This window comes from Canis lupus, chromosome 3 (genome assembly GCF_048164855.1).
Source record: "Canis lupus baileyi chromosome 3, mCanLup2.hap1, whole genome shotgun sequence".
In the NCBI taxonomy this organism is placed as follows: domain Eukaryota; kingdom Metazoa; phylum Chordata; class Mammalia; order Carnivora; family Canidae; genus Canis; species Canis lupus.
The window spans coordinates 67,594,667-67,618,569 of NC_132840.1; the positions used below are offsets into that span (position 1 = coordinate 67,594,667).

General features: G+C 44.8%; 1 protein-coding gene and 1 long non-coding RNA gene across 10 annotated transcripts in view; one reads left to right on the top strand and one right to left on the bottom strand.

Moving 5' to 3' along the window:
- LOC140630943 (uncharacterized) overlaps window positions 1–23,903 on the bottom strand; it is a 78,800-nt gene that overhangs the window by 24,298 nt on the left and 30,599 nt on the right. For all 6 annotated transcript variants that reach the window (XR_012028625.1, XR_012028626.1, XR_012028627.1 and 3 more), the window contains 3 exons: window positions 10,180–10,355; window positions 9,314–9,453; window positions 5,599–5,728 (listed from right to left, as the gene is read on the bottom strand). This is a non-coding gene — a long non-coding RNA (uncharacterized lncRNA). The remainder of the gene's footprint in view (window positions 1–5,598; window positions 5,729–9,313; window positions 9,454–10,179; window positions 10,356–23,903) is intronic.
- LAYN (layilin) lies at window positions 1,152–23,024 on the top strand. 4 transcript variants are annotated; one of them, XM_072821930.1, is made up of 7 exons: window positions 1,152–1,293; window positions 4,494–4,791; window positions 10,710–10,867; window positions 14,231–14,263; window positions 14,882–14,995; window positions 17,035–17,131; window positions 19,769–23,024. In XM_072821930.1, exons 1-7 carry the CDS (start codon window positions 1,209–1,211, stop codon window positions 20,130–20,132), a joined length of 1,149 nt encoding a protein of 382 aa, XP_072678031.1. In that variant the 5' UTR covers window positions 1,152–1,208; the 3' UTR covers window positions 20,133–23,024. The 4 variants fall into 4 exon arrangements, with proteins under 4 accessions (XP_072678031.1, XP_072678033.1, XP_072678032.1 ...); XM_072821932.1 differs by having other exon boundaries at window positions 1,153–1,293; window positions 14,882–14,965; XM_072821931.1 differs by lacking the exon at window positions 1,152–1,293 and adding an exon at window positions 1,692–1,981.

The following is a 23,903-nucleotide window of genomic DNA, read 5'->3' on the forward strand; positions in this document are numbered from 1 at the left end:
TAGCAGGACTTGTCTATATTATCAGCTGATACTGAAATCGACTCTCCACCCCCCCCCCTCCCCGCCCCAGCCCTCTTCCTCTAGAAGTGCAGTGGCTCCAGCTGAGACCAAAGCCCAGGAGTCAGAGGCCCCGACCAGGCTTCGGCAGTGCTTCACGGAAGCATGGTGGGGGGAAGAGGCAAGGAAATCAGACCCACCTTCTTCCACTTAATGCTTTAGTTTTGGGGCGGGAGGCTCACTTTATTATTTGAGTATATTTTAAAACATTGTGTTTACCGCAAGAAGCAAATAGCGGTGACCGTCTAGAAGAGGGAACACACCTTGAGGGCTAAGTTGGTGAGGAAGGGATCATTCTTCCCTCGGGAGGCTCCCCTCCCTGCTGCCCGCGGGTCCAGGGCTGGACAATCACCCCCACCTCCCAACAGGTCCCCTGAGAAGAGCAGGATTCTTCCCTTGCCGAGTTCAGAGATGCCCTGTGGCTTCGGCTGGAGCTACTCTCTTGTCAGCCCGAACTCCAACTTAGCCACCTCTCTGGACGCTCGCCACACTGTCCGGTACCCGTCCGGCCAGTGGCACACCGCTCGCTTGAGCATCTCTTCTCGGCATCCACCACTGCCCTCTCAGGGGTGGCCCTGAGCACCTGGCCTGCAGCCTGCCGAGCCCCACGGAGTGTCGGCGCCCGCCACCCCCACGGACCCTGCAGAGCCTAGGGTCCCGGGTGAATTTGGCCATTTCGGCGAGGAGTGGGGTGGAGATGTGGCCCCGGGTTTAGCTGCAGTGCTCTCTTCATCAGATTTCAGAGAAGTCAGACCGGGATGTTCCTACTCGGCCCGCGCCCTGGACAAACCTCAGGATCCCTGTGGAAAGCGCGTGGAGGGGGTGGGGCAGGCCGGGGCGCGCCGGGAACCGGCTCCCCTCCCCGGCTCGCTGCCCGGGCTGGCCGGGTCGGTCGCGCCGGGCGCGCTGGAGGAGGCGGTCGCTGGCGGGCCAGGGCGGGGGCTGCCCTGCCCTCCGTGACGTCCCAGGGGGCGGGGGGCGGTGCGCTGGCTCCGCGCCCTCCCCGCCTCCTCCGGACGCCGGGTCCGGGGCTTCTCGGGAGATGCTGCCGCCGCCTTTGCAGTCGCCGCGCACGCCGCCCCGGGTCGGTCCGCTCCAGCGCCGTGGCGCCGCGCTGTCCGCGGTGTTCGAGGGCGCACCCGAGCCGGGCCATGCAGCCGGGAGCCGCGCTGCAGGCCGTGCTGCTGGCCGCGCTGCTGGCGGGGCCCCGGGGCGCCACCGGCCGCCTGCTGAGCGGTGAGTGAGCGCGCAGGGGCGAGGGCTGGGGCGGGGCCGGTCCCCGGAGGGCCCCGCAGACGCGCCCGCCGCTCCCCAGCCGCTGCGGGCCGCCTTCGAGCCCGCAGCACCGCTTCTCCGGCCCCCTGCAGAGGCGAGGGGCGTCCCCCGCTCCGCTAGTGGACCCAGCCCCCACTCCCCTCCCGCGCGCCTGCTGGTGGGGGAGCGGTCGCCCCGCGGCTGGCTGAGACCGGCGCGGATCCTTGCGGATCCTGGAACCCTCAAAGTCCGCTCCCCGTCCGGAGTTCCGGGCGTTAGGGCACATAGGCCAGGTGCGGCAGTGGGCACACTGTCCCAGGAGGCGTCCCCCGGGCCCGCCCCACCGCGCGTGGCGCAACAGTTGCCGGCACCCCCGCGCGGGGACAGGCTCACCGACCCTCCTCCCGCCCACCCGGGAGGTCTCCTGTTCCGGGAGGAGGCGGGGACGGTGGGGATTCTGGATCGGCTGTGCGGTGGGAGCCCAGCCTGTTGCTCCTGGTCTCTTCTGTGGGGGGAGGATGGCGGGATCCAGCTCTGGAGCAGAGCGCTTAGAGATCCAGAAAGAAGCCGGGTTAGCGCGGGACAAGCCCCGCCTGACTCAGGGGAATGACTCTCTTGCTTCCTTCCTCCTGTCGTGTCAATGCAGCCTCGGACTTGGACCTCAGAGGAGGTACAGTGCTTTGGCTTCTTGCCTCTTCTATTTGTTCTGCATGTCGGGGGGAGGATGTCCGTGCCTCTTTCTCAGGTCTTCGGGGCGAGGACAGACCGCCCACAGAGGATGGAGAATGACAGCCTCCACTCCGTTATCCGTGCTTGCAGAGCTGATAGAAAGGATCTAAAGTGTGTTTCGGAATGGGGGTGGGCTGCGAGGCGGCAGAAGGGGGGGTGCGTCTGAACTAAGCTGCCTAGGTTAGGGCTGCATGGGCTTTGTCCTAGGTCGTGGGGAACAGAAGCCCCCGCCCTTCCCCTTCCTGCAAATGAGAAGAGAAAGACACTTCCTGAAGGCAGGGGAACCAGATGCGCCTCAGGCATCCTTCCAGCTCTGGCTCTCTCTGGCACTCACCGGCTGACTTGCAGAGTGTGGTCAGGCTGGACCATACAGGAAACCCGTTTAAGGTGTTATGTTTTCCCTTGATAAACCAAAGGTAGAAAACTGGGGACTGCCAGTAAATTCAGCTCCACCTTATGTTATGCCCGTGTACCAGGTTGGAGGTACCTGAGGTTCATTTTCACTGGCTGCCCCATTTGGAGCCACCTTGAGGGAATCACAATAGCTGGGCTGGCTGGGTCTTCTCCCTAGGCAGTGTGCCAGCCACAGCCTCTCTGGCCAGGGGCACCCATTCTCTCTGGAACACCCTCTTAGTGAAAATGTCGCACTTTTGAGGCCTCTTCATTTGCTGATGAGCCAGTCCTGTTAGAGTTCTAGCAAGAGCAGATGAATAATAGAGAGAAGATGCAAAACTCTTATAACTTGTTGCTTATTGAGAATTTCCTTACAAAAGTGATAAAAGAAGCAGTAGAAACAAGACTTCTTGGGAGTTTCCTGGATTATCTACATGTGCTGTTCCCCTTCAGCACTGAAAATGCAGTCAACTGTCTGCAGCCTTTGCCCCATATACTGGTCAGTATAGGGATGAATGCTATCTGATTCCCCACAAGGTTGCAAAACAAATTAGGAAAATGAGAACATTCCTTGAGGGCTGGGAAGAGATTCCCAAACCAAAACCCTTCATCCCTTTCTCACACCCACAGCCCACAATCTGGCTCTTACATTGCAAGGGACTTCCTTTGTTGAAATTTAGTTTTCACTTGTACATTTGGGTCCAGGGGCATGTGTTTCTGCAGGCTAGGAACTGGCCTTTGTTTCTTTTATATATATATATATATATATATGATTTAATTTATTCATTCATCAGAGACACAGAGGGAAAGGCCGAGACACAGGCAGAGGGAGAAGTAGGCTCCCTGTGGGGAGCCTGATACAGGACTGAATCCTGGGATCCCTGGATCATGCCCTGAGCTGAAGGCAGACACTCAATCACTGAGCCACCCAGGTGTCCCTGGCCTTTGTTTCTATAGTCCCAGCATCTAGCACCGTGCCAGCCACAGAGCCTACACTCAATACACATTGATGGAACGAAGTTTGCTCACAGCAAGGTTTTGCCCAGATGCAAGCTAGGGGCGCATGTACCGGTGAACAATTTGCTCCTCCTCAGTAGAATCCCATCCGTCGGAGATGGTTTTCAGCCTTCCAGGTATCAGTTGGATAAGGCACATTACATAGGCTCCCAATGCAGCCTGAAACTGCAGCAGAGTGGCAACTGGGCAGCACGGTTCAACAGTTACAGGTTTGACTTTGTAATCAGAACCTCGTTCTGACTCTGATATTGCTACCAGTAGCTATGTGACCTTAGCCAAATTACTTACTTTCTCTGAGCCTCAGTTTTCTCCTCTGTAAAATGGGGCATAAGCAATATCTACATCAGGGGATTACTATGAGGTTCAATGAGATAAAGTATAGATGTAAATGTAAAAGCCCTTAGCATAGTTCATGCCATGTGGTAAGAGTTCAGTAAACCTTAACTATGTCTTTCGGTGAGATCATTCAGAGCAGAAAACCCCATCGACTGGATGCTCTTAGCTTCTGCTTACAGGACAGCATGGGCGAAATCTTGGTCCTACTACACAGGCAGAGGGTTCCAGGATAGAGGAGCCCACAGCCAACTTCAGAATACCTCTCTTACCTAAGGAAGCACCAGAGATAACTCACTCTAAACAATACTGTCCCCTGAGACTTCCTGATGACGTGAAAGTGCTATATGTGTGTGACCTTAAGTGAAACCATAAGTCTTCAGCTACCTCTCTTTTATTTTTTTATTTTTTATTTTTTTTAGCTACCTCTCTTTTAAAGCATAGTCAAAAATGTCTGCTCTTGAAGAATCTGTAATGGAGCAAACAAAACATGGAGTCCCTACACAATACAGGCATCAGAGTTGAAATTACTGCATCTCGATGCAGGGAGGGATATTAATTTGCTCTCAAGCACTAAATGACATTATACAGTCCACAGATGAGTAATCAGAATTCCTGCCCAGGGGTAGCTTCATTCACTTGCCCCCGAGCATCCCTGCCCTGGTATACTTTTGGGAGTACTAAAATAGCTTGGCTTCTTTTTTCTCTAGGACAGCCAGTCTGCCGGGAAGGGACACAAAGGCCTTGTTATAAAGTCATTTACTTCCATGATGCTTCTCGAAGACTGAACTTTGAGGAAGCCAATGCAGCCTGCAGGACAGATGGGGGCCAGCTCCTTAGCATCGAGTCTCAGGATGAGCAGAGATTGATAGAAAAGTTCATTGAAAACCTCCTGGCGTCTGATGGTGATTTCTGGATTGGGCTCCGGAGGCGGGAGGAGAGACAAAGCAACAGCACAGCCTGCCAGGACCTTTATGCTTGGACAGATGGTAGCACGTCAGCATTCAGGTAAGTGTGTAGAAACCCACAGAGCTAACTCACTTGACATAACTCAAAAAGGAGGCAGGCTGAATCCACAATGCCTGGTCAGTGGGGAAGAGGTGAAGGTCCAGCCAGGCAGAGCCCTTAGAGGATGGCACTGGCCAAAGCAGTGTGGTGAGGGTGGTGAATCAGCCCGGATCTGTGCCCAACTCATGTCCCAAGAGCTCTGTCCAGGGAGATGTGGCCCAGAAGCATTGTTTTAATAGCACATGATGCTTGAAGTCAGTGGTTCTGGCTGTCCAGCCTTTTGGATTAGAACCCCAATGAGAGATTGAAGATCTGTGGGGCTGAGACTTACTGTAGGGCTCCATACCACAGGGGTGGGCCTGGTTGGGCCAAAAGGGAACTCAAGGAAGCCTGCGTTTTGGAGGATCCTCCTAAACCCACAGCATCAGGACCCACTCATTTCACACCCCACCCTGATACCATGGCCTTGCCATTGTTCCTCCCTAAGAAATGCAGTGACATGGACAAACATCAAAAGGTATCAGAGTGAAAAGGCAGACATAAGACTGGATAAATGAAAAAAGAAAAAAAAAAAGACTGGATAAATGTAACAAATTACAGAGTAAATATCTTTTTTACGATAAAGCGTTTATGTAAGTCATTAAGACACTAAAAATTTATGTAAGTCAATAAACCCCAAAAGATAAAGAGGCAAAAAACCTAAGCAATTGAAAAATAGAAAATCTAACTGGTCAATGATCACATGGGAAAAAAAAGTTTGAATCATTGTCAATCAAAAGAATGCAGATTAAAATATATGTTTTTTACCTGTTATCTTGAAGACAACAGGTCAGCGTCTATCAGAGTCCATCCATTATGCTAATCAGATCCACATGTTCCATCTGGGTGCCACAGGTAGCCCCTCCAGGTTCTCACAGGCCTCTCTTCCTGGAAGAAACTTTAAAAAGGGAAATTTGTGGGGCGCCTGAGGGGCTCAGTTGGCTAAGTATCCCATTCTTAATTTCTCAGGATTGTGAGATCGAGCCCTGTGTCAGGCTCCATGCTGGCCGTGGAGCCTGCTTAGGATTCTCTCCCTCTCCCTCTCCCTCCCCTCTCCCTCTCCTTCTGCACCCCCCCTCTCTAATTAAAACAAAGGGGGAAAAAAGGAAAGTTATTAGTATGACGAACTACACTCCTCACCACAGGAGCTAGTCCCAGGGCCACAGCTGATACTCATTGACCTCCCTCCTCTACCATCCAGTCTAGATTCCCCTCACTCTCTGCTCAGGGAGCCTCAGTGGCTTACCTTGTGGCAGGACCCAGACCCTCAGCCCTGAGGAACGTTAGGCCCCAGTCATCTTGCACTTCTCAGGCTGGAGTCATTTAACACTTCCATTTACCATCGAAATTAGGTATGTGAGTACCCACAGGAATTCAGGTAGATAACCTGGATACCAAATATATTTCTCCCTCCCCAGAATGGGTGACAGGATGGCTACCTCCTCCTGGGATTAGGACCAGTTACCTCCTGCAAAGATAATCATTGTTCTTCTTGGCCTGCTGGTCTCAAGACATAAGGATCCCAGAGCACCCAAGTGGCAGCCATCACTCATAGTTTAATAAGACTTTTCCTGTATCTTCTGGTGGAAGTATTTCACCTTTGGGTACTGGGCCATCTAAAACCTATAGAGCCCAGCACTGCAGAGACAGGAAGCACAAATTCCCCAAGTGGGTCACTACTAGTGGTAGTAAGCAAGGCTACTCCTGTTTCTGCCCACTGGTTCTCACACCCATGTAGTCTTACTCTTGGGGACATGGGATGATATACAGAGGACATTTATTTAAAGTGTGCACTGAGTCTTGGGAGATAATGCTCCCTCCTTGCAAAGTGTTCCCTCTAAGCCAGTGCTTCATCTGTGTTGTCAACAAATTCTTCCACCATTCTGTCCAGCTAGCAACTTCCAGATGGTGCAGGATATGATGTGACCGGTAAATCCCCAGGCGACAAGCCTACTCCCACACCTCCTTTGCTATAAAATAGTTCCCTTGGTCTGATGAGGTGTTATTTGGAATCTCATGTTGGTTGATCAAATATTGCATACTGGTGCTGATTGAGGCCCTGAGGCAGGAAAGGCAAACTCATACCCAGACTGTACATCTATTCCCAACAAAATGAATCATTGCCCCTCTCAGGATGGAAAGAGTCCAACATAGTCAACTTGCTACCAGATGCCAGGTTGGTGTCCTAGGGTTGGTCTTCCTTTAGGGATTTAGCTTTGGCCTCTGCTGCTGGAAGGTTAGATGTTTACAGTAGCTAGATCAGCCTTGGTGAGTGGAAATGGACATGTTGATCCCATGCATGGCCTTCATCCCTGCCACATGGCTAGTAGAGTATGTATCTATTGTGCCAGCAATGGGGTGGCTGATTATAAGCTAGCTGCCATCAACTAACTGAGTCATTTTGTCTCCCTGGCTGTTTAGTGCCTCTTCTATGCTAAGTGCTTTCTGATGGGTTTTAACATGTGATAGATCCTTATACTTTATGCCTATTCCCCTATGTATATTCATATCATGTCATTCTATCTAAGAGTTCCTCATCTCCAATCTTCTCTTCCTCCTTTTCGACTCCTGATCATCTGGCCAAGCTCTTGCCTTACTCCTGAGTCCTTATATATTCTAACCTCCAGTAATGTCTCTGCCCATGCAAGGTAGTTAACTAAGTGCTCCATCTAAGCTGAAGACATTGGGAGGATGTCCCCTTACCACTTGACCTTTCAAGGCCAACTCTGAGTGGTGTCATAGTACAGCTGCTGTCCAGTGGAATCATACTCCCGTATTTGGCTGACCTATCCATGAACCAAACTCAGGCAGCCTCTGAAGCAAGTCATAAAGGATTCCTTTATGCAGGTATAGGTGTAAGCTGAGAGGGGCTTTGGAATGACAGTGGTAGATGCCATGGCAGGTTGCTCTGCCTGCTTATACAGTGAGTGCTCTTTGGTTCTGGATATACCTCTTCCATCTTAGAATGGATTGCTTCTTGGCCTGCCCAGCCCAGGACTAGTTGTGTCTGACAGCACCTCATTCATCATGGGCAGGTTGGACTGCACAGTCTCTTGGTGCTCCTTGCCCAGTAGCCAAGCCAGGAGTTGTTTTCCAAAAGGTGATTGTTTCTCAGCTACAGATGACATGCCCTTGCTATCAAATCTTAGCGATCTACACTGTTATTCTCTCATTGGAGCTTTTCACAAATTCTATACAGCATTATATTTCCCATCACTGATACCTCTACTAATAGAATCTCCTAGATTATATGGCCCAATGGGAAAATATGCTTGCACCACAGCCTAGACCTGCTTCAGGGTCCTTTTTGGCTTCAGACCTCACTCAAAGCTGGCTGTCCTTCATGTTGGCTGGTACATGGGCCAGAGCAATATTCCCAAATGTGGAATATGTTACCTCTAGAACCCAGAGAGGCCAACTAGGTGCTATGCTTCCTCCTTTACATTATTGAAAGATGCTTCAAGATGCAATATTTGTCCTTTAATATGAAAGGGATGTTCAGGCATTCCCTAAATCACTAGAAACCTACACATTTTCATGAAGTGGCAGGCTCTTAAATCTTCATAGAGTTTATCTCTAACCTTCTAGACATATGAGTGTCTTACTAAGTTTATCTGGTTCAGTAGCATGATGTCAGAGATATAGTAGACTACTGTGATTTTCTGCAAAGTCTCCTTATACCAAAGTCTCCTATGGCAGAGGGTGAGAAAATTAACATAGGCCTGAAGTAAGACCATAAATATATGCTGTTGTCTATTCCAAATGAATGCAAACTGTTTCTGATTCTCTTTCTGATGGAAAATATTATGTTCACCGGATCTGCATGCTAAGTACCCTGCATGCATGTTAACCTGCTCTAGCAAAGATACCACATATGGCACAGCAGCTGTAATTGAGACTTCTACTTAGTTGTGTTTATGCTACTCTGGTATCATCCTTTGGGATCTGCCTGGTTTTTGCAGGGTCCAGACTAGTGAACTAACTAGAGATATGATGGAGACTACCCTCCACTCCCACCCCCCACCCCACTGCATTCTCTAGATCTTCAAGGGAAGTACTACTTTCTGTCATCTTCTCCTGGATAAAATATTGATTTTTTTTATTTACTGCTTTGGAGAGGGTGTGGAAGAGTGCAATTTCAGAAGCTTCTGCTTGACCTAGTCCACTATTATAGCTCTTACTTTGTAGGCTAAAGAACCAATGTAGAACTATACCAACTACCAAATACGGCTGTTCAAGTCATATAGGAAATGCCCACTTTATGGGTCCCCCCATGAGCTGGTCCTAGGCCAGAACTCCATTTCATACCTGACCTCAATATGTTCCTGGTAGCCTTGATGACATTTCAAGTCTTCAAATATCAATGTCACTTGCATCCTGTGCCCAACAGTTCTTATAACGTTTGGATATTCCCCTTCCCCAATGCATGGATAACTCTACGAAATAGCCATAGTCCCTTTGGGAGAACAAGAAAAATGATTACCATGTATGCCAACTGTGGCATTGCAGGGTCCCTCCTCCTGAAGAACCTGGCCTCCTCTTCTATCAGTGAGTTCCCAGCCTGAGAGCTGGCTTGAGTCCACAACCTAGGTGCCTGGCATAATATTCCATCTATTCCATCAGCTGTGAAATGAAATAACATAAAGCCATAATGCCAGTGGGAAAAAGAACAGGGTAAGTCAAGGTAAAAGATCTACCAAGTGGGTTAGAATATGGTCTGGTCATTATAACTACTGGGTCAGAGCCCAGCCCAAGTCAGGGCCCCCAGCTGTCCAGATGCAGCATCCAAGCAGTGCTTCAAGTTCAGTTATTATCTAGGCAAATCAACCCAGTGGGTGCAGCAGAGGATCTTCCCTTTGGTGGATAGTAACATAGCACTCAAACAGAGGCATACCTAGGTGCTACAAGGAGACCTATCTCTCAGCTGCCTCCAAGGAGAGGCTCTCAAGATCTATGCAGAGCAGCAGGACTCAGCTAAATAATCTGAGCATCAGGGCAAGACCTGGGCCTTGGAAGGAGGCAAGACAGGTGGATGACCATGCAGACTACAAAGCCCAGCCCTGAGTCAATGCATACAGCGGGTGCTCACAGCATTTAGATTCTCTGTAGAATCCAAGGCCTTAACCTGGCACCCAATATCCAACTGGGTGGCAGCACCATTTAATTCCAAGTAACACTGGGTAGTGAAGCGCAGGCTGCTAATGCACCCCATTCAAGAGGTAGGAAGACAAAGACAAGAAATCTGGCAGCAGAGGCAGAGGGAGGGGCTCGTCTGCCTGATGACGTGGAAACAACTTAAAAACTGAAAAAGACTATGTGGGCCGTCTCCTCTTACCGCCACCCCCTCACCTGCTTTGACAGCCTCTACATTTTGGAAAGTCTTGCTCAGATGCTTGAATTTTCCATTTACATCCCAGGGCTAGAAAGGCAGTTATGACTGTCTATGACTGTCAAAAAGCAGAGAGATGTGAGCAGGTCAAGCTCTGGCTGAGATAAACCATGCCTCTTCTCGATGCATCTGATTTCTAAAACAAGGAGAAACAAAAGCCAGTTAGCAAAGAGCAAGAAAGAAACAAGATCATCCAGATTGGCCCTGCTAACTGCTTTTGCTCATAATTACTTTGCAGATATCATATGGTAATATATTCCTCCCTACAAAGAGGTTGTGGTAAATGTCAGAGGATTGATGGTGATGTCTGTATTAGAAAGCACGTGGTTCTGCTCATTGGCAGCACTTCAATTCCTGCCTCTCTCTCTATTGTCTTCCGAAGTAGAATCCTAAATTCGTGTCTCAACGGCACTTGATGGCAAAACAAAGGTTTTTAAAGTCTTGGAGTTTCCTTCTCCAATGGTGTCCATCGTTGACCTCTTTCCTACAGGAACTGGTATGTGGATGAGCCTTCATGCGGCAGTGAGGTCTGCGTGGTCATGTACCATCAACCATCGGCTCCTGCTGGTGTCGGGGGCCTCTACATGTTCCAGTGGAATGATGACCGATGCAACATGAAGAACAATTTCATTTGCAAATATTCCGATGGTAATGAATCTTTTCCCAAGTTACATGGCTGAATTCTCAGTGTCCTCTCTTAACTTTGTAAGCAGCTGCTATCTCAGAATTGTTACATGGTCTCTGAGACAGCTTGTTGCAAATGCCAGGGGAGTGGAGTGACAATTCCTCATTGAGGGCTATTCTCAGCAGAGGAGAAGAGTAGCTGATGCTAAGGGAAGGGATGAAGGAAAGAAAGGGTTTTGTTTATGTACGACAAATCGAGAATGGTGAGAAGTTCAGGAAGCAAAAAGCCCTCCAAGTGGACAATCACAAATTCTCATTCTTTCCACATGTGAGCTTGGCTGTAGAGAATTTGGGAAAAAGAAAAAATGTGAAAGGAAGCTGGCCACTGTTCCTGCAAGTCTTCTAAGAGCCACATGGCATTATTTTCTGGGGCTTTAAGGAAACAGAATAATGACCAGAGCAAGTAGATGATGGAGTATACTAATTTCACTGGCATTGGACAGATGGCAGTCTCCGTGAGGAGCAGGCTTAAACCACCCTCTCTGCATGCCTTTGCAAATCCAACTGGCCTTTGCCTCTGGATCTGTTGAGTGTTTTGAATTGGCTACAAGCCTGCAGTCTCACTCTGCTGGGGTTTCCCAGACTCCTCCCTCATAACCCACTTAGATCTAGACTTCAAGTGATTTTGATCTGTCCTGAAGTTTCTCAGCTCCCTGAAGCCAACTACCCAGTGACCATCCTGCACCATTTCCTGCCTCGCCAGAACAGAATGGCTTGTTAGTTGCATCTAGTTGAAGACTAAGTAATCCTAAAATTGTTTGAATTTAGGCTTTTGCTGTGATTTTTGCTGCTAAAAGGTGTTTTTTTTCTCCCTCCTTCCCCATCCTTCCCCTGTGAGCTCTGTGAGGTGCATCCCACTCTCCTATGCACTCTGTGAGGTGCCCCCCACTTCCCCATGTGCTCTGTGAGGTGCCCCTCACTCCCCTCTGAGCTCTGTGAAGTTGCCCCAGAGCTCTTAACTGCTGTTCCCGGTACTTGGAACACTCTTACCCTTTCCCAGCAACTCTTTCTCACTTGGGTTCACATTCAACATCATTTTCTCTTATAACAATTAAGTGTAACAGGTGATTGTGGATTGGAACCTGGGTGATGATGATGGTTTTCTATAAAAGGCAGGATTAGGACAATTGGCAGAATTTGAGTAAGGTCTATTAGGCAATAGACTATCAATGTTGATTTCTTGGTTCTGATCACGTTACTGTGGTTACATAAGAGCCTGCCCCCCCCCATCTTTTTAAATACATATTGAATTAATTAGAATAAAGAGTAACCATGTCTGCAACTTATTCTCAGTAAAAAAGTTACACATGTATGTCTGTATGTGTTTTTCATACATATGTGGATGTATCGAGACATAAATAAAAATATAGACAAATATAACAGAATAAATAAACAAAATGTGATAAAATCGTAACATTTGGGTAAAGGATATATGGGCATTCTTTGTACTATTTTAGCAAATTTTCATAAATCCAAAATTTTTCAAAATAAGAAATTGAAAAAATTTCCTTTAGGAAACCTTCCAAGGGCCCCTCAAAACCAAGTTTGGTTTTCCTCCTAGGAGGATTTTGGCATCTCACACATACAATGCTTTGCCTATTTATAAGTTTGTCCCCTTCACTACATGGTTGGCATGAGGTCTAGAAATATACCTATTTAACAAGTTAATCCCTGCATTTGATGGGCTAGGGGAAGGTCATCCAGTGCAGTTCCAAGGGATGCACATGATCTATATGCCATGATCTATATGCCAGAGTGGCAAGGGAAGGGCTGAATAATATCTAAAACTGAACTTGACAACATGACCATGTAGAGTAGGGGCACACTAGCCAGATCTGAACCCTCACTTACTTCTGGGGTCTGCTAATACACCTATGTGTATTCAGTGAAAATCAGAGACAAATCAGCTGAGGCAGCACATTGCAGATGCATCGTAAGGATTAATGGAAATGCTGCATTAATCTGCCATGTTTAATACACTTTTGCACACTGGATTGAACCATGGAGGGACAAACAAAATGAATAGGTCATGTAATGTTATTGAATATACTATGTATTATAATGTAATATCACAAAATTAATATTTGTTAATATTATCCTGTGTTTCCATATGTTATGGCCATCCTATAGAGCGTACGAGCCAGAGAAGGTTGGAACTATTCTCATTTGCTATTTTATCTCCACTACCTACCACAGTTTGTCTCCTTGCAATTTTAATTTTTACTTGAATTTATTTGGTTCAAATTCCAGTTCAGCTACTCATTCACTGTGAGATTTAGACAAGTTATTCCTGTACCTTGGATACATGGCGTACAAAATCACCAAAATAATAGCAACTACGTCAATGAAGCTATTACCAGGGTAAATTGTGTTTGTTTTCATAAAACACTTAGAACATGATGATGTTTTTATATGTAGAAGGCACTATATAGGTTGGATGTTTGGAAATAAATGAACAATTTGTATCACCTTTACACGCTTTCACGTGTGTGTATGCATGTGCCTATGCGCGCACACACATACACACACACACACTTATGGGAAAGATGATTAAAAGTTTCCTTCAGAAACTTCAGAATAGATTTGCTATCCTGGCCTTAGGATTGTGAATTCCAAAATCATGCCCTTAAGGACCCTATCCCTATGAATCCCGGAGCATCTGATTAGCATAAGAGATTTCCTACCAGTACCACAGGGGGACATACTCCTAGCCAAAGGTAAAAACATGTAGATGTAGATTCTCTGTGCAGCTTGGTTGTCCTGAGGCTCTTTGAGATATTTAAACTGATTTATGGTCTAGATCACCAGTGTCTGCCTAGGGGCTGGCAGTGGTCTGCTTACCGACCTCCCACCACCGCCACTTCCACTGCTTGGAGGTCAGTGTTTGTTACTCTCTAAAACAACCCCAGTGGAAAATGCTAAGATGTCTTTGGTTGCTTTAAAATAATCCAGGCCTGAGCATAGCTGGGAAGGGGTAGGGGTTACTTTTAAAACAAGATTAGCCATGTTATAAGGGTTGAAGCTAAGTGAGGGTACATAGAGTTTCATTCTACCAGTCTATTTTTTGTGTATATTTGGAAATTCTCATATTTGAAATTTTTAAAATACTTTTTAAAAAAATACTCAAGCAAAGCTGGGGGAAGGCTAGTCTTGCTGCAAAAGTGATTCTTTTGACTTACTAACCCAGATCTTGGCATCTAGTAACACTAAATAAAGTATATCAGGTGATTGAATGTGTAAATAAGTGGATGCCATGATTCGGCCAATTTCATCCAGATGTCATGGAAATTTAGTTACTATTTTCATATTTGTTTCTTTCTGCCACAGAGAAACCAACAGCTCCTTCTATAAAGCCTGGAGGTAAGCCTTTCATTTGAGATTTGGGTTAATTTGGGCTGTTTCCCAGGCTCCCTGTAAGGATGTAGAACCATATGTTCTTTAGACCAGATTTTCCAACAGGAAGGGGGCTGATGTGAAGTCAGACCATTTGGAGAAGTGTATGCCATACCCAGCCATGTCAAGTAGTTCATTAATCTCTCTTCTGGTATTGCCTATTTCTCCCAAAGCTGAAAAGCAACAACCCACAAATTCAATTCGGGATGTGACTTGTCATTATTTACAATATGAAAGGAATAATTCAATCTAATGAGAAAAGAAGTGAGCCACACAGATAATTTATAATCCTAGAAGTGAGTCATTGGCCCTGCCCTTTGGCACCTCTGTATTTTCTGTGCCTTGACACCAGCCGCCTGCTGTCTACTTCAGTACATGATTCTTGGCAGCAAAAATCTTACCAGGAAGATGAAAACAATTAAATCTGTTGGCCAGCAAATTCAACCCTTTTACTTTTCTATATGTGCACCATAGCCTCAGTCAAATTGCTACCTCTTGTTGGCATCCCACCTACAACCTGGTGGGACCTCAGAGACCACCTGGATTGTGAGGCCTTCCTCCTCAAGTCCATGTGTCTGTTTTCAGGTGAAGGAACAGAGCCAGCAACACCCATACTTCCGGGAGATGCAGGGAAAGAAGATGCCAGAGAGACATTTAAAGGAAACAACGGTATGGACAGAACTCTCCAGGGGAAAATAGGTGATGGAACTCTCAATCATAAATTACCCATGGTTACTTTCTCTACTTTGTTCCCGTAACTACTAAAAAAAAAAGTGAACTAGACAGGGCATCTGAGACGTTGCAGAAAGTGTGTACAGTGTTGGGTTTCATCAGTAAAACACCCCGGGAGAGTAGACTGGCCAGGATGTGAAGTGCCTGTGTGATGATGGGAGTGGGGGACCACCCAGCAGTCATAGGGTAGGGGTTGGGGTACTGCAAGAGCAGTAGAGGAATAAGAGCAGAAATCCCACGCGGGATGCAGGATGCATGATGTCTGTGCTTGATACTCCCTTGTGAAACAGATAGAGGAAATGGGCAAAAATATTTTATAACTCAAATCATAAAGGATCAAAGAAAATGGGGTGATAAATTGGAGTCCTAATGGAATTTCAACTTCGCCTCTCACCTTGAGTTTTAAGAGGGAGATCTGCGCTTATGTCACTGGGCAACATTTAAACCACTTCATTTCTCTGTGCTATGGTGTCATCTTTTGCATAATGGAAGTAATGCTGTGTTTCTCACCTGAGAGCATTACTGTGCCCCTAAAATGAAATAGGATATTTTAATACTGCAGTTCAGTTCTGACCAGCCACCTCAATTTAGGGCAGACCCCACAGATTAAGGACTCCGTCCTCAACAAGACTGCCCTCACTTCAGACACAAGTTTAGGGGTGTAGGCCACTCTCACTTCTGATCAGCTGGCTACAAATCCAGAGGATGCCCACGACCCCCTCAGTTTTGATAACTCACTAGCACAACTCATAGAACTCAGGGAAACAGTATATTTATGACTGCATTTTATTGTAAAGAATCCAAATCAGGAGCAGCCAGCAAAGAAACAGATAGGGTAAGGTCTGGAGAGGTCCCATATGGGGAGTTTCTGTATCCTCTCCCGATGGAATCAGATTGCATAATTACCCTCCTGGCACATCAACGTGTTCACCACTTTATTGAGGTTGGCCATGTAATTGAACTCAATCTCTAGCACCACCCCCAACCATCCTCAGTCCCCCTTCTGAGACACCTCATCAGCATAAACTCTGTTTGGTCTGAGGGGCTCCTGAATAACAAAGTTATTCCTATTACCTGAGAAATTCCAAAGATTTAGAGCCTCTCTTCCAGGAACCAAGGACAAAGGTAGTCAAATTTTCTATTGTATAACAAATAACATGTGTTGAAAATGCTTTGAAAAAAGTACAAAGTTCTAAACAGACGTGGGTGGAGTTCTCATTGCTCATTGTTATCATAGTGGCATGTAAAGTGGGTTTTATTTGGGTCTCTCTGTGTGTGTATGGTGGCCAGGTTTGCAGCCTCACAGGAAAACAAAGCAACAGCTTCTAGAAGGTTAGGAACCTTGGACCAGTAAGAAAGGAGTCAGTCCCCCAGTCCCAGATTCTTCCTAAAATCCCCATGACAGAAAATTTAGACTTTGTTCCAAGTCTTAAAGGACAGGAAAGGTCAGGATAGCAGGCCTCTGAATGCCCTCCACAGTCACTGCTCTTGGCCCCAAATGGATCCAATAGTCTTAGTCAGATTTGTTGGGAAGGTTACAGTCTGATTCATGTGCTTCATGTGATCTTCCCTTTCCTGGTAATAGCCCTGAGATTTGCTTCTCTCTCCCTCCCTCCCTCTTCCCCACCCCACCTTGGGAACTGCCATTTCTGTCCAAAGACATCACCACTGCCCAAGCAGACTCTACTTTGTTAAGGAAGAGCAAAGACAAGAAAAGAGAGAATCTCTTTCCTCTGGAAAAAAAATATATATAATTCTAACAGTGTGGTTCTGATATTTTGCAAGAAACTCCAACATGTAAACTTCTTTTCTCTATTACTTCGGGTAATACGTAGAAAATGCTCACTTACTGAAACTAGAAGACTTTGCTAACTGGGTAACTGTATATATATTTCCTTCCAGGAATATGCTCTTTGGAATATTCTGTGTTGATTATGCATTTTTAAGCTCATTTTGAAGCTTGTAACAATATCACTAACACTGATAATATATGATTTTCTTTTCAGAAGCTGCCTTGAATCTTGCTTACATTCTAATCCCCAGCATCATCCTTCTCCTTGTGGTCATCACAGTTGTGTGTTGGGTTTGGATCTATAGAAAGAGGCAAGTAAAATCTTCACTGTGTAGACCTTTGTATCTTCTAGACTCTTTGAGATTTGGACATTGCTCTGTTTGCTTCAATTACCATGGCAGATTTGACAGTAAATTCTCTGATGGGCTCAGGGCATTCAGAAGTACTAAGAATTTGTGCTTGGTTGTAATTAAGAAAGTGATCTTGGGCAGCCCTGGTGGCACAGTGGTTTAGTGCCACCTGCAGCCTGGGGTGTGATCCTGGAGATCTGGGATTGAGTCTCACGTCAGGCTTCCGGCATGGAGCCTGCTTCTCCCTCTGCCTGTGTCTCTGCCTCTCTCTTGCTCTCTCTGAATAAATAAATAAATAAATCTTTAAAAAAAGAAAAAAAGAAAGTGATCTTATATTCTTTAATTTTTGTGTGTGTGGAAGATTCCAAATGACTCGAGGAGTGAAACTGTTACTCCCCTCCTTTGTTTCCACACATCGCTCAGCAAAGTGCTTTCATGAATGTATGCCCTCACTCCAAAAATGTTGGTTCATTGGGTAAAGGAATAAAGAGTGAGCCATTGAAAAATGACTATTCCAAAGCCTTCTGGCAAACATCTGAAACTGAATCACTCTATTTGAAATGAAATAGTTAAAGCCTTTTAATTGACTTTGCTTTTCATTAGATATATAATTATAGATTGCTACAAAATAGCCGCACTAACTGTCCTAGAGCATCTCTATTTATGGATCGTGTGCCACCATTTTGGAAGGTCCTACAGCTCTTCTCAGTTGCCTTTTTATTCCCCAGCATCACACCATATATAGAAGAAGAAGGCTGGTATGCCCATTTTACAACAGGAAAACTAAAGTCCAGTTTAAGATTCAACTCCCTTTGATAACCATTGGAAGATGAATTAGTAAGATTTTAATGCACAGTTGACCCTGGAATAACAGAGGTTTGAACTGTGTGGGTCCACTTATACATGTTTTGAGTATTTTTCAATAAATACTGTACTGTAAATATTTTTACAGTAAATATTTTCTCTTCTTTATGACTTTCTTGATAACATTTTCAAGAAAGATAAATATATTTTCTTTATACATATATATGTATATATATATATATATAATATGTATATAATATTATTTCTTTATACATATAAAGAAAATATATGTAAATATTTTCTCTTCTTTATGACTTTCTTGATTAACATTTTCTTTAACTTTTTATTTATAAGGATACAGTATATAAGGCATATAACATGCAAAATATGTATTAGGCTTCTGGTCAGCAGTATGCTATTAATGGCTCAGTCTGGGGTAGGTCAAAAGTTACATGCAGATTTTAAACTGCGTTGGGGGTTGACACCCATAACCCCCTCATTGTTCAAGGGTCAATGGTAGAACCTGCTTCATTTTACAATATCTTCCTTATAGGATTACTAGATTTAAAACAGTTAATGCATGCAGAATGGGCATATAATAAACACTGAAAATAGTTGGCTCTTACTATGATCATTTTTATTAGTTAATTCCTTTTGATCTAAAAATAGAATTCAATTAAAATATTACAAATATATTTTCCAACTGCTTACTCTGCAGTTGGTTTTTTGTTGTTGTTAAGTTTCTCTTCCTTAGTCTATTTAGCACCTCAACAGGATTTAGGAATTGTGACTCTGAAGCTAGAGCCTATCTCAGAGGTTTTTAACCTTTTTTTTTTTTTTTAATATTTAATTTAATCATGAGAGACCCACAGAGGGAGGCAGAGACATAGGCAGAGGGAGAATCAGGCTCCCTGCGAGGAACCTGATGCGGGACTGATCCCAGGACTCCAGTATCATGAGCTGAGTCAAAGGCAGACACTCAACCACTGAGTCACCCAGGCATCCCAGTTTTTAATCTTTTTGGGCCAGAGACCTCTGTAGCAGTTGGGTAAAGCCTCTGGACCCCTTCCCAGAACAAGATCTTTAAATGTATAAAATAAAATGTATTGGATTGCAAAGAAAGCAATTGTACTGATAAAAACAATTTAGCAAAATATTTCCAAAGACTGAATGTGGTTTGGCAATAGGTGTGTTTCTTTTTTTTGTTTGTTTGTTTGTTTTTTGTTTTTTTTGGTTTTGTTTGTTTGTTTGTTTTTTGGTGTGTTTCTTTATTAATGTGTGGGTGGGTGTTATTTATTTAGTGGTGAGTATAATTAGCATAATTTTGAAGTAGAGAGGAGTGTAAAATATTTTAAGGTATCTATGATAACTGTGATGTGATATGAAAACATCTGTGACTCTGTTGGTATCAAGTCAAAGATATTACTAATTCTACTCTGATTTGTTGCCTACATTCAGAATTGAAGGACAGCTTGGAGAAGAGTTTTTTAAAATGTGATATTTTTCCCATCCAGTTCTATCCATGGATGCTGCAGGAGCTCTGGGGTTCCCCAGATAATCACCTCTGTTCTATGCTTTGGCAGCAGTGAATATAGATACACAAGCACTTTGAATATAACACTACCTTCCTATTTTCATACCCCACCCCACCCCGAAGCCTTGACCTGTGTCTGTGGGTGAGAAATGCCGTGTAGTGATTGCCTGGGATGACTTCCTCCTACTGGAGCAGAAGCCACAGGGCTATTCTCAATCCCCTTGTCTAAAGTACTCAGCTCCAGTTTTCTTTCCTCCTAGGAAACGGGAGCAGCCAGGCCCCAGCACAAAGGAGCAGCACACCATCTGGCCCTCTCCTCGCCAAGGGAACAGCCCAGACCTAGAGGTTTACAACATCATCCGAAAACAAAGTGAAGCCGACTTAGCTGAGACCCGGCCAGACCTGAAGAACATTTCATTCCGAGTGTGCTCTGGAGAAGCCACTCCCGATGACATGTCTTGTGACTATGACAACATGGCTGTGAACCCATCTGAAAGTGGATTCATGACTCTGGCGAGCATGGAGAGTGGTTTTGTGACCAATGACATTTACGAGTTCTCCCCGGACCGAATGGGGAGGAGCAAGGAGTCTGGATGGGTGGAAAATGAAATATATGGTTATTAGGATACATGAAAAACACTTGAATGAACAGGAGTGGGAAAGAAAGGAGGAGCAAAATTCTCCTGTTTTCTATGAGGAAAAGACTCAGAATGTGTATGAAAATGCTCAGATCAGGTCATGGGGGAGAACATGTGATCTCCATTGAGTTTGGCCATATCCCCTTTCCCAATTTCTTTTCCAGACCAACCTTCTGAGAAATTGCCCTGCCCACCATCAGGCACGTAGTAGAAAATAACTACCAATGGATGGGTTATTTATGACTTTCAAGGGACAACACTTTCCTTGCCAGGGTAAGGTTGTGGCTGCAGGACCTGGGAAACCCACCACTAGGTTCTGTTTTTCCTACTCTATACAGCAGCACATGTAATCACAAAGAGACAGAAATTACAGAATCTTTTCAAACCCCATGTACTCTGGCATTGGGCTGGCCTGTGCATTGGCAATTCTCAGATCGTTTTTTTTCAAAGAATCAAATCAAATCCAATCAAAAGCAGGAAGCAGAATGTTGGTCTGTCTGTGTCTAGAGACTTTCCTCAGCATGTGGCCTCAGGGGACCTCTTTTTCTTTCTCCTCACATCCAAACTTGGAAATATCCAACTTGGAAGTACTTTACAAACTAGAACTGAAATCTGAGTCTTGGCTTCTAGGCTTGTGTGCCCCACCCTGATCGTGTTTGTCGTCCTGCCTTGTGTGTTTGTTTTACAGAAGCATCAACATGATATTGCTGACAATGGTAATTATTCTTCCCTTTTGTTTTAGGGACCTGTGTCAAATACTTTTGGACTTGAATCCACAGAAAATTTTCTTATAAACTTACTTGATGTCAGTTGTTTACACTTGGGAGGTCTGAGAGTTCTTTCTATCACCTGAAAACTCCTTCCATCTTGTTATTTTAAGTTTTCATCATGTATTTTTTCATAGTTTGTCATTTTGCCTCCTGAATGGCGCCCCAAAGTAGACAGAGTTAGCTGGTCTGGGTCAGAGCAGTATCACAGTCAGCAGATGGTAATCACCACCCAATTACCCACCACACTAGGACAGAGAACAGAGTGTAAAACACACGTCACTTATGCCTGTTTCCAGGAAGTGATTTTGTGGATTTAAAGCAACAAGAGTAATGCCGTGGTGAGGACCAATTCATCGCCCCAAAACATCAGAGTTCCCATTTTGCTTTAGATATCCTGGCTCTGTAACCTGTCCTTTTAACCCTCCCCTGTGCTGCCCTCTTCAGGCCCCTGTTAGGCTGTGCTTTCATCATCTGCCCTAGTAATCCTACCTCCTACACCCGAGACAGCACCTGGCACTGAGTAGATGATCAATAATTGTTGAATGGATGAACAATTTATTTTTCGGGTCGTTGTAGAAAAGCCTATGTAGGGCAGCTTAAAAATTTATAGGACCTGTTGGTCACACTCCCCGGAGTGGGGGAGGTAAGTGAGTTGTTTTAGTTTTAAAAGCTTTCCTTTTGCCTAGGAAGAAAGGAAGCTGGTGAGTTGCCTAGGAAGCTGGTGAGTTGCGTTAACAACTTACTTTATGTCACTGAAGCTGGTGACCAAAATGTTAATGGGACTAATAAGCACAGCTGCAACTTTTTACCCAGGCCCTTTTAATTTGGGTTTAAATTTCTCTGACTCTCCTTTGGGGAGGTAGAGTTGAGGCTTGCACCGCTGGGTTCCTGGTCTGGTTGCTTCTCAGATCAGCCCTTTCCTTGCGGCCTGCTCAACATCACAGTGATTATCTTAGCTGTGCATCAGGTGGACAGAATTGGGTTTGGTTACAGATTTGGAAAGGCAGCCAGGAGCTTCTTTCTCAGGGTTCATCAACCCCCAGCCATTAAAGTAAGTCAGTGACCAGCCCAGTGGCTGCCTAGGCTCTGGTCCTAGAGGCAATCACAGGGGACTCACCTCACCTGGATACTGCCAACCTTCTGCACCAAATTTACCTATAATAGCAAGGAACTAGTTTTGGGGCTTGGTTTGAACGGACATCTCTTGGTGAGTACTTCGTGTACAATGACATGTGACCTTGTTTCTTCTGTTTGGTTCATTTGGGTGAAGCTCTGACTTTTGGGGAGGAGCTCATGCTCACAGAGGTACCCTCAGCTTCATTTGGTTTGTTCATTGTTGTAACTTTTTTGGTATCTTTGAATAAAACTAGCCGTGTTCTCACTGGGATATGGGAAATGACAATTTCATCCCCACATGCAGTCCTTTAGGCTGTATTCTCTAAAATGACAATCTTTTTTTTTTTTTCTGCAACACCATTTGGCCACAATATTCGTTAGACTCCTAAGAAAAATGACCAAATAATGGATCTATAAATTATAATCCCATCTTGCAATGGATTTGTTTTATAAAAAGATACTTGGAAACTGGGCCTTTAAGATTTTGTTTGCATCTTGTTTGTGTATTTGTATATGTGTCCCTGTATATTGTAAATGTAAGATGTTTCCTAAAATGAATTTTTTAAAGTACTCCATTTAGTTGGCTTAAAGGCAAACGCTTGTAATAATCAGGCATTCTAAAACTCAGAAAATGGAAACTCAAACATTTTTCAAAGTTATGTGATCTGGGAAAATGTTTGATATTAAAGCTAATTTCAAGTTGTTGGTATTATTACATTGGACCTGTCTTCAGAGTTATCAACATTAGAGGTAGAATTTCTGTTCTACCTGTTTGCTGAAAGGCAGGTTCGTGTTATCTCTATTGCAAAATTTGTCAGAAGAGAAAAACCGCGTGGTGTTGGTCTTTCTACCACAGTTCTATGTATTTGAGTTTGTTTCTATTTTGTTTGTTCATTTGTTTTTGTTTCAGAGAGAAACTTTATTACTTTGACTAGTGCAGTTTTGTGGGTAATCTAAGAACAAATAAATGTAAATAATGTTAATAAATGTAATTAAGACTACTGGAAATAATAAGAACGACTCTTTGCAAGGTAAGTGGGACTGGTTGTTCAAAGAGGGAACACTTAGAACAAAGTCTGATGTAAAAAGGAAAGTTATAGAAGGCTTGTAAGAGGGGATCTTTGGAAAGAAATTTTGTGCACAGTCGGACTGATGAAGATGTTGGAGACTAGTATGTATGTCAAAAAGTGTATTTGGGAGTGATCAACACTTGGGGAAGAGAAGGGAAAGTAAGAGAGCAGATCAAGCAGATGTCAAGCAGTGATAGAGTATCAACAGAAGCTTTCACTGATTCCCTGAGGAGTTCCAAAGTAGGATTAGTCTTCAGAACCATCCAAAATTAGGGCAAAAGGCCTGGACTTTTATAACAGTCACTGAATGTGACCAGCTGGGAAGAGGGCATGACCTTAGCAAGGCACCTGTCTTCCGTCAAGGCCATGCCTAATGGCCTCTGAGAGTTGAAGGACTGGTGGCACATTCCCACAGCTGAGAGCCCTTCATTCCTGATGGGAGATTCTGGTCAGAACATTGTATATCAACACGGGAGATGACAGGGAGGGAAAGAGACTGCATATACCTTTTAAATTCATCTTGTTGGAATCATGAGTTTTAATATCAGAAGTACACTGACAAAAGATTGGAGTTTGAGTTTTCTTCCTGTTAAAGTGACAGTTTTAGATTATTGGTCCAAGTTGTAAACAAAGGATTTTCTTTATCTTTAATCTGCCTAGAAAAATGAAGTTTCTATTAAAGTTGACTCTTCCCTATTTAAAGAGCTAGCTAGATTTTGTTAACTAACCGTATACATTTGCCTTTAGAATCTTATTGCCACCTTGGCTAAGTAGATAACTGAGTTTTGTAATGATCTATAA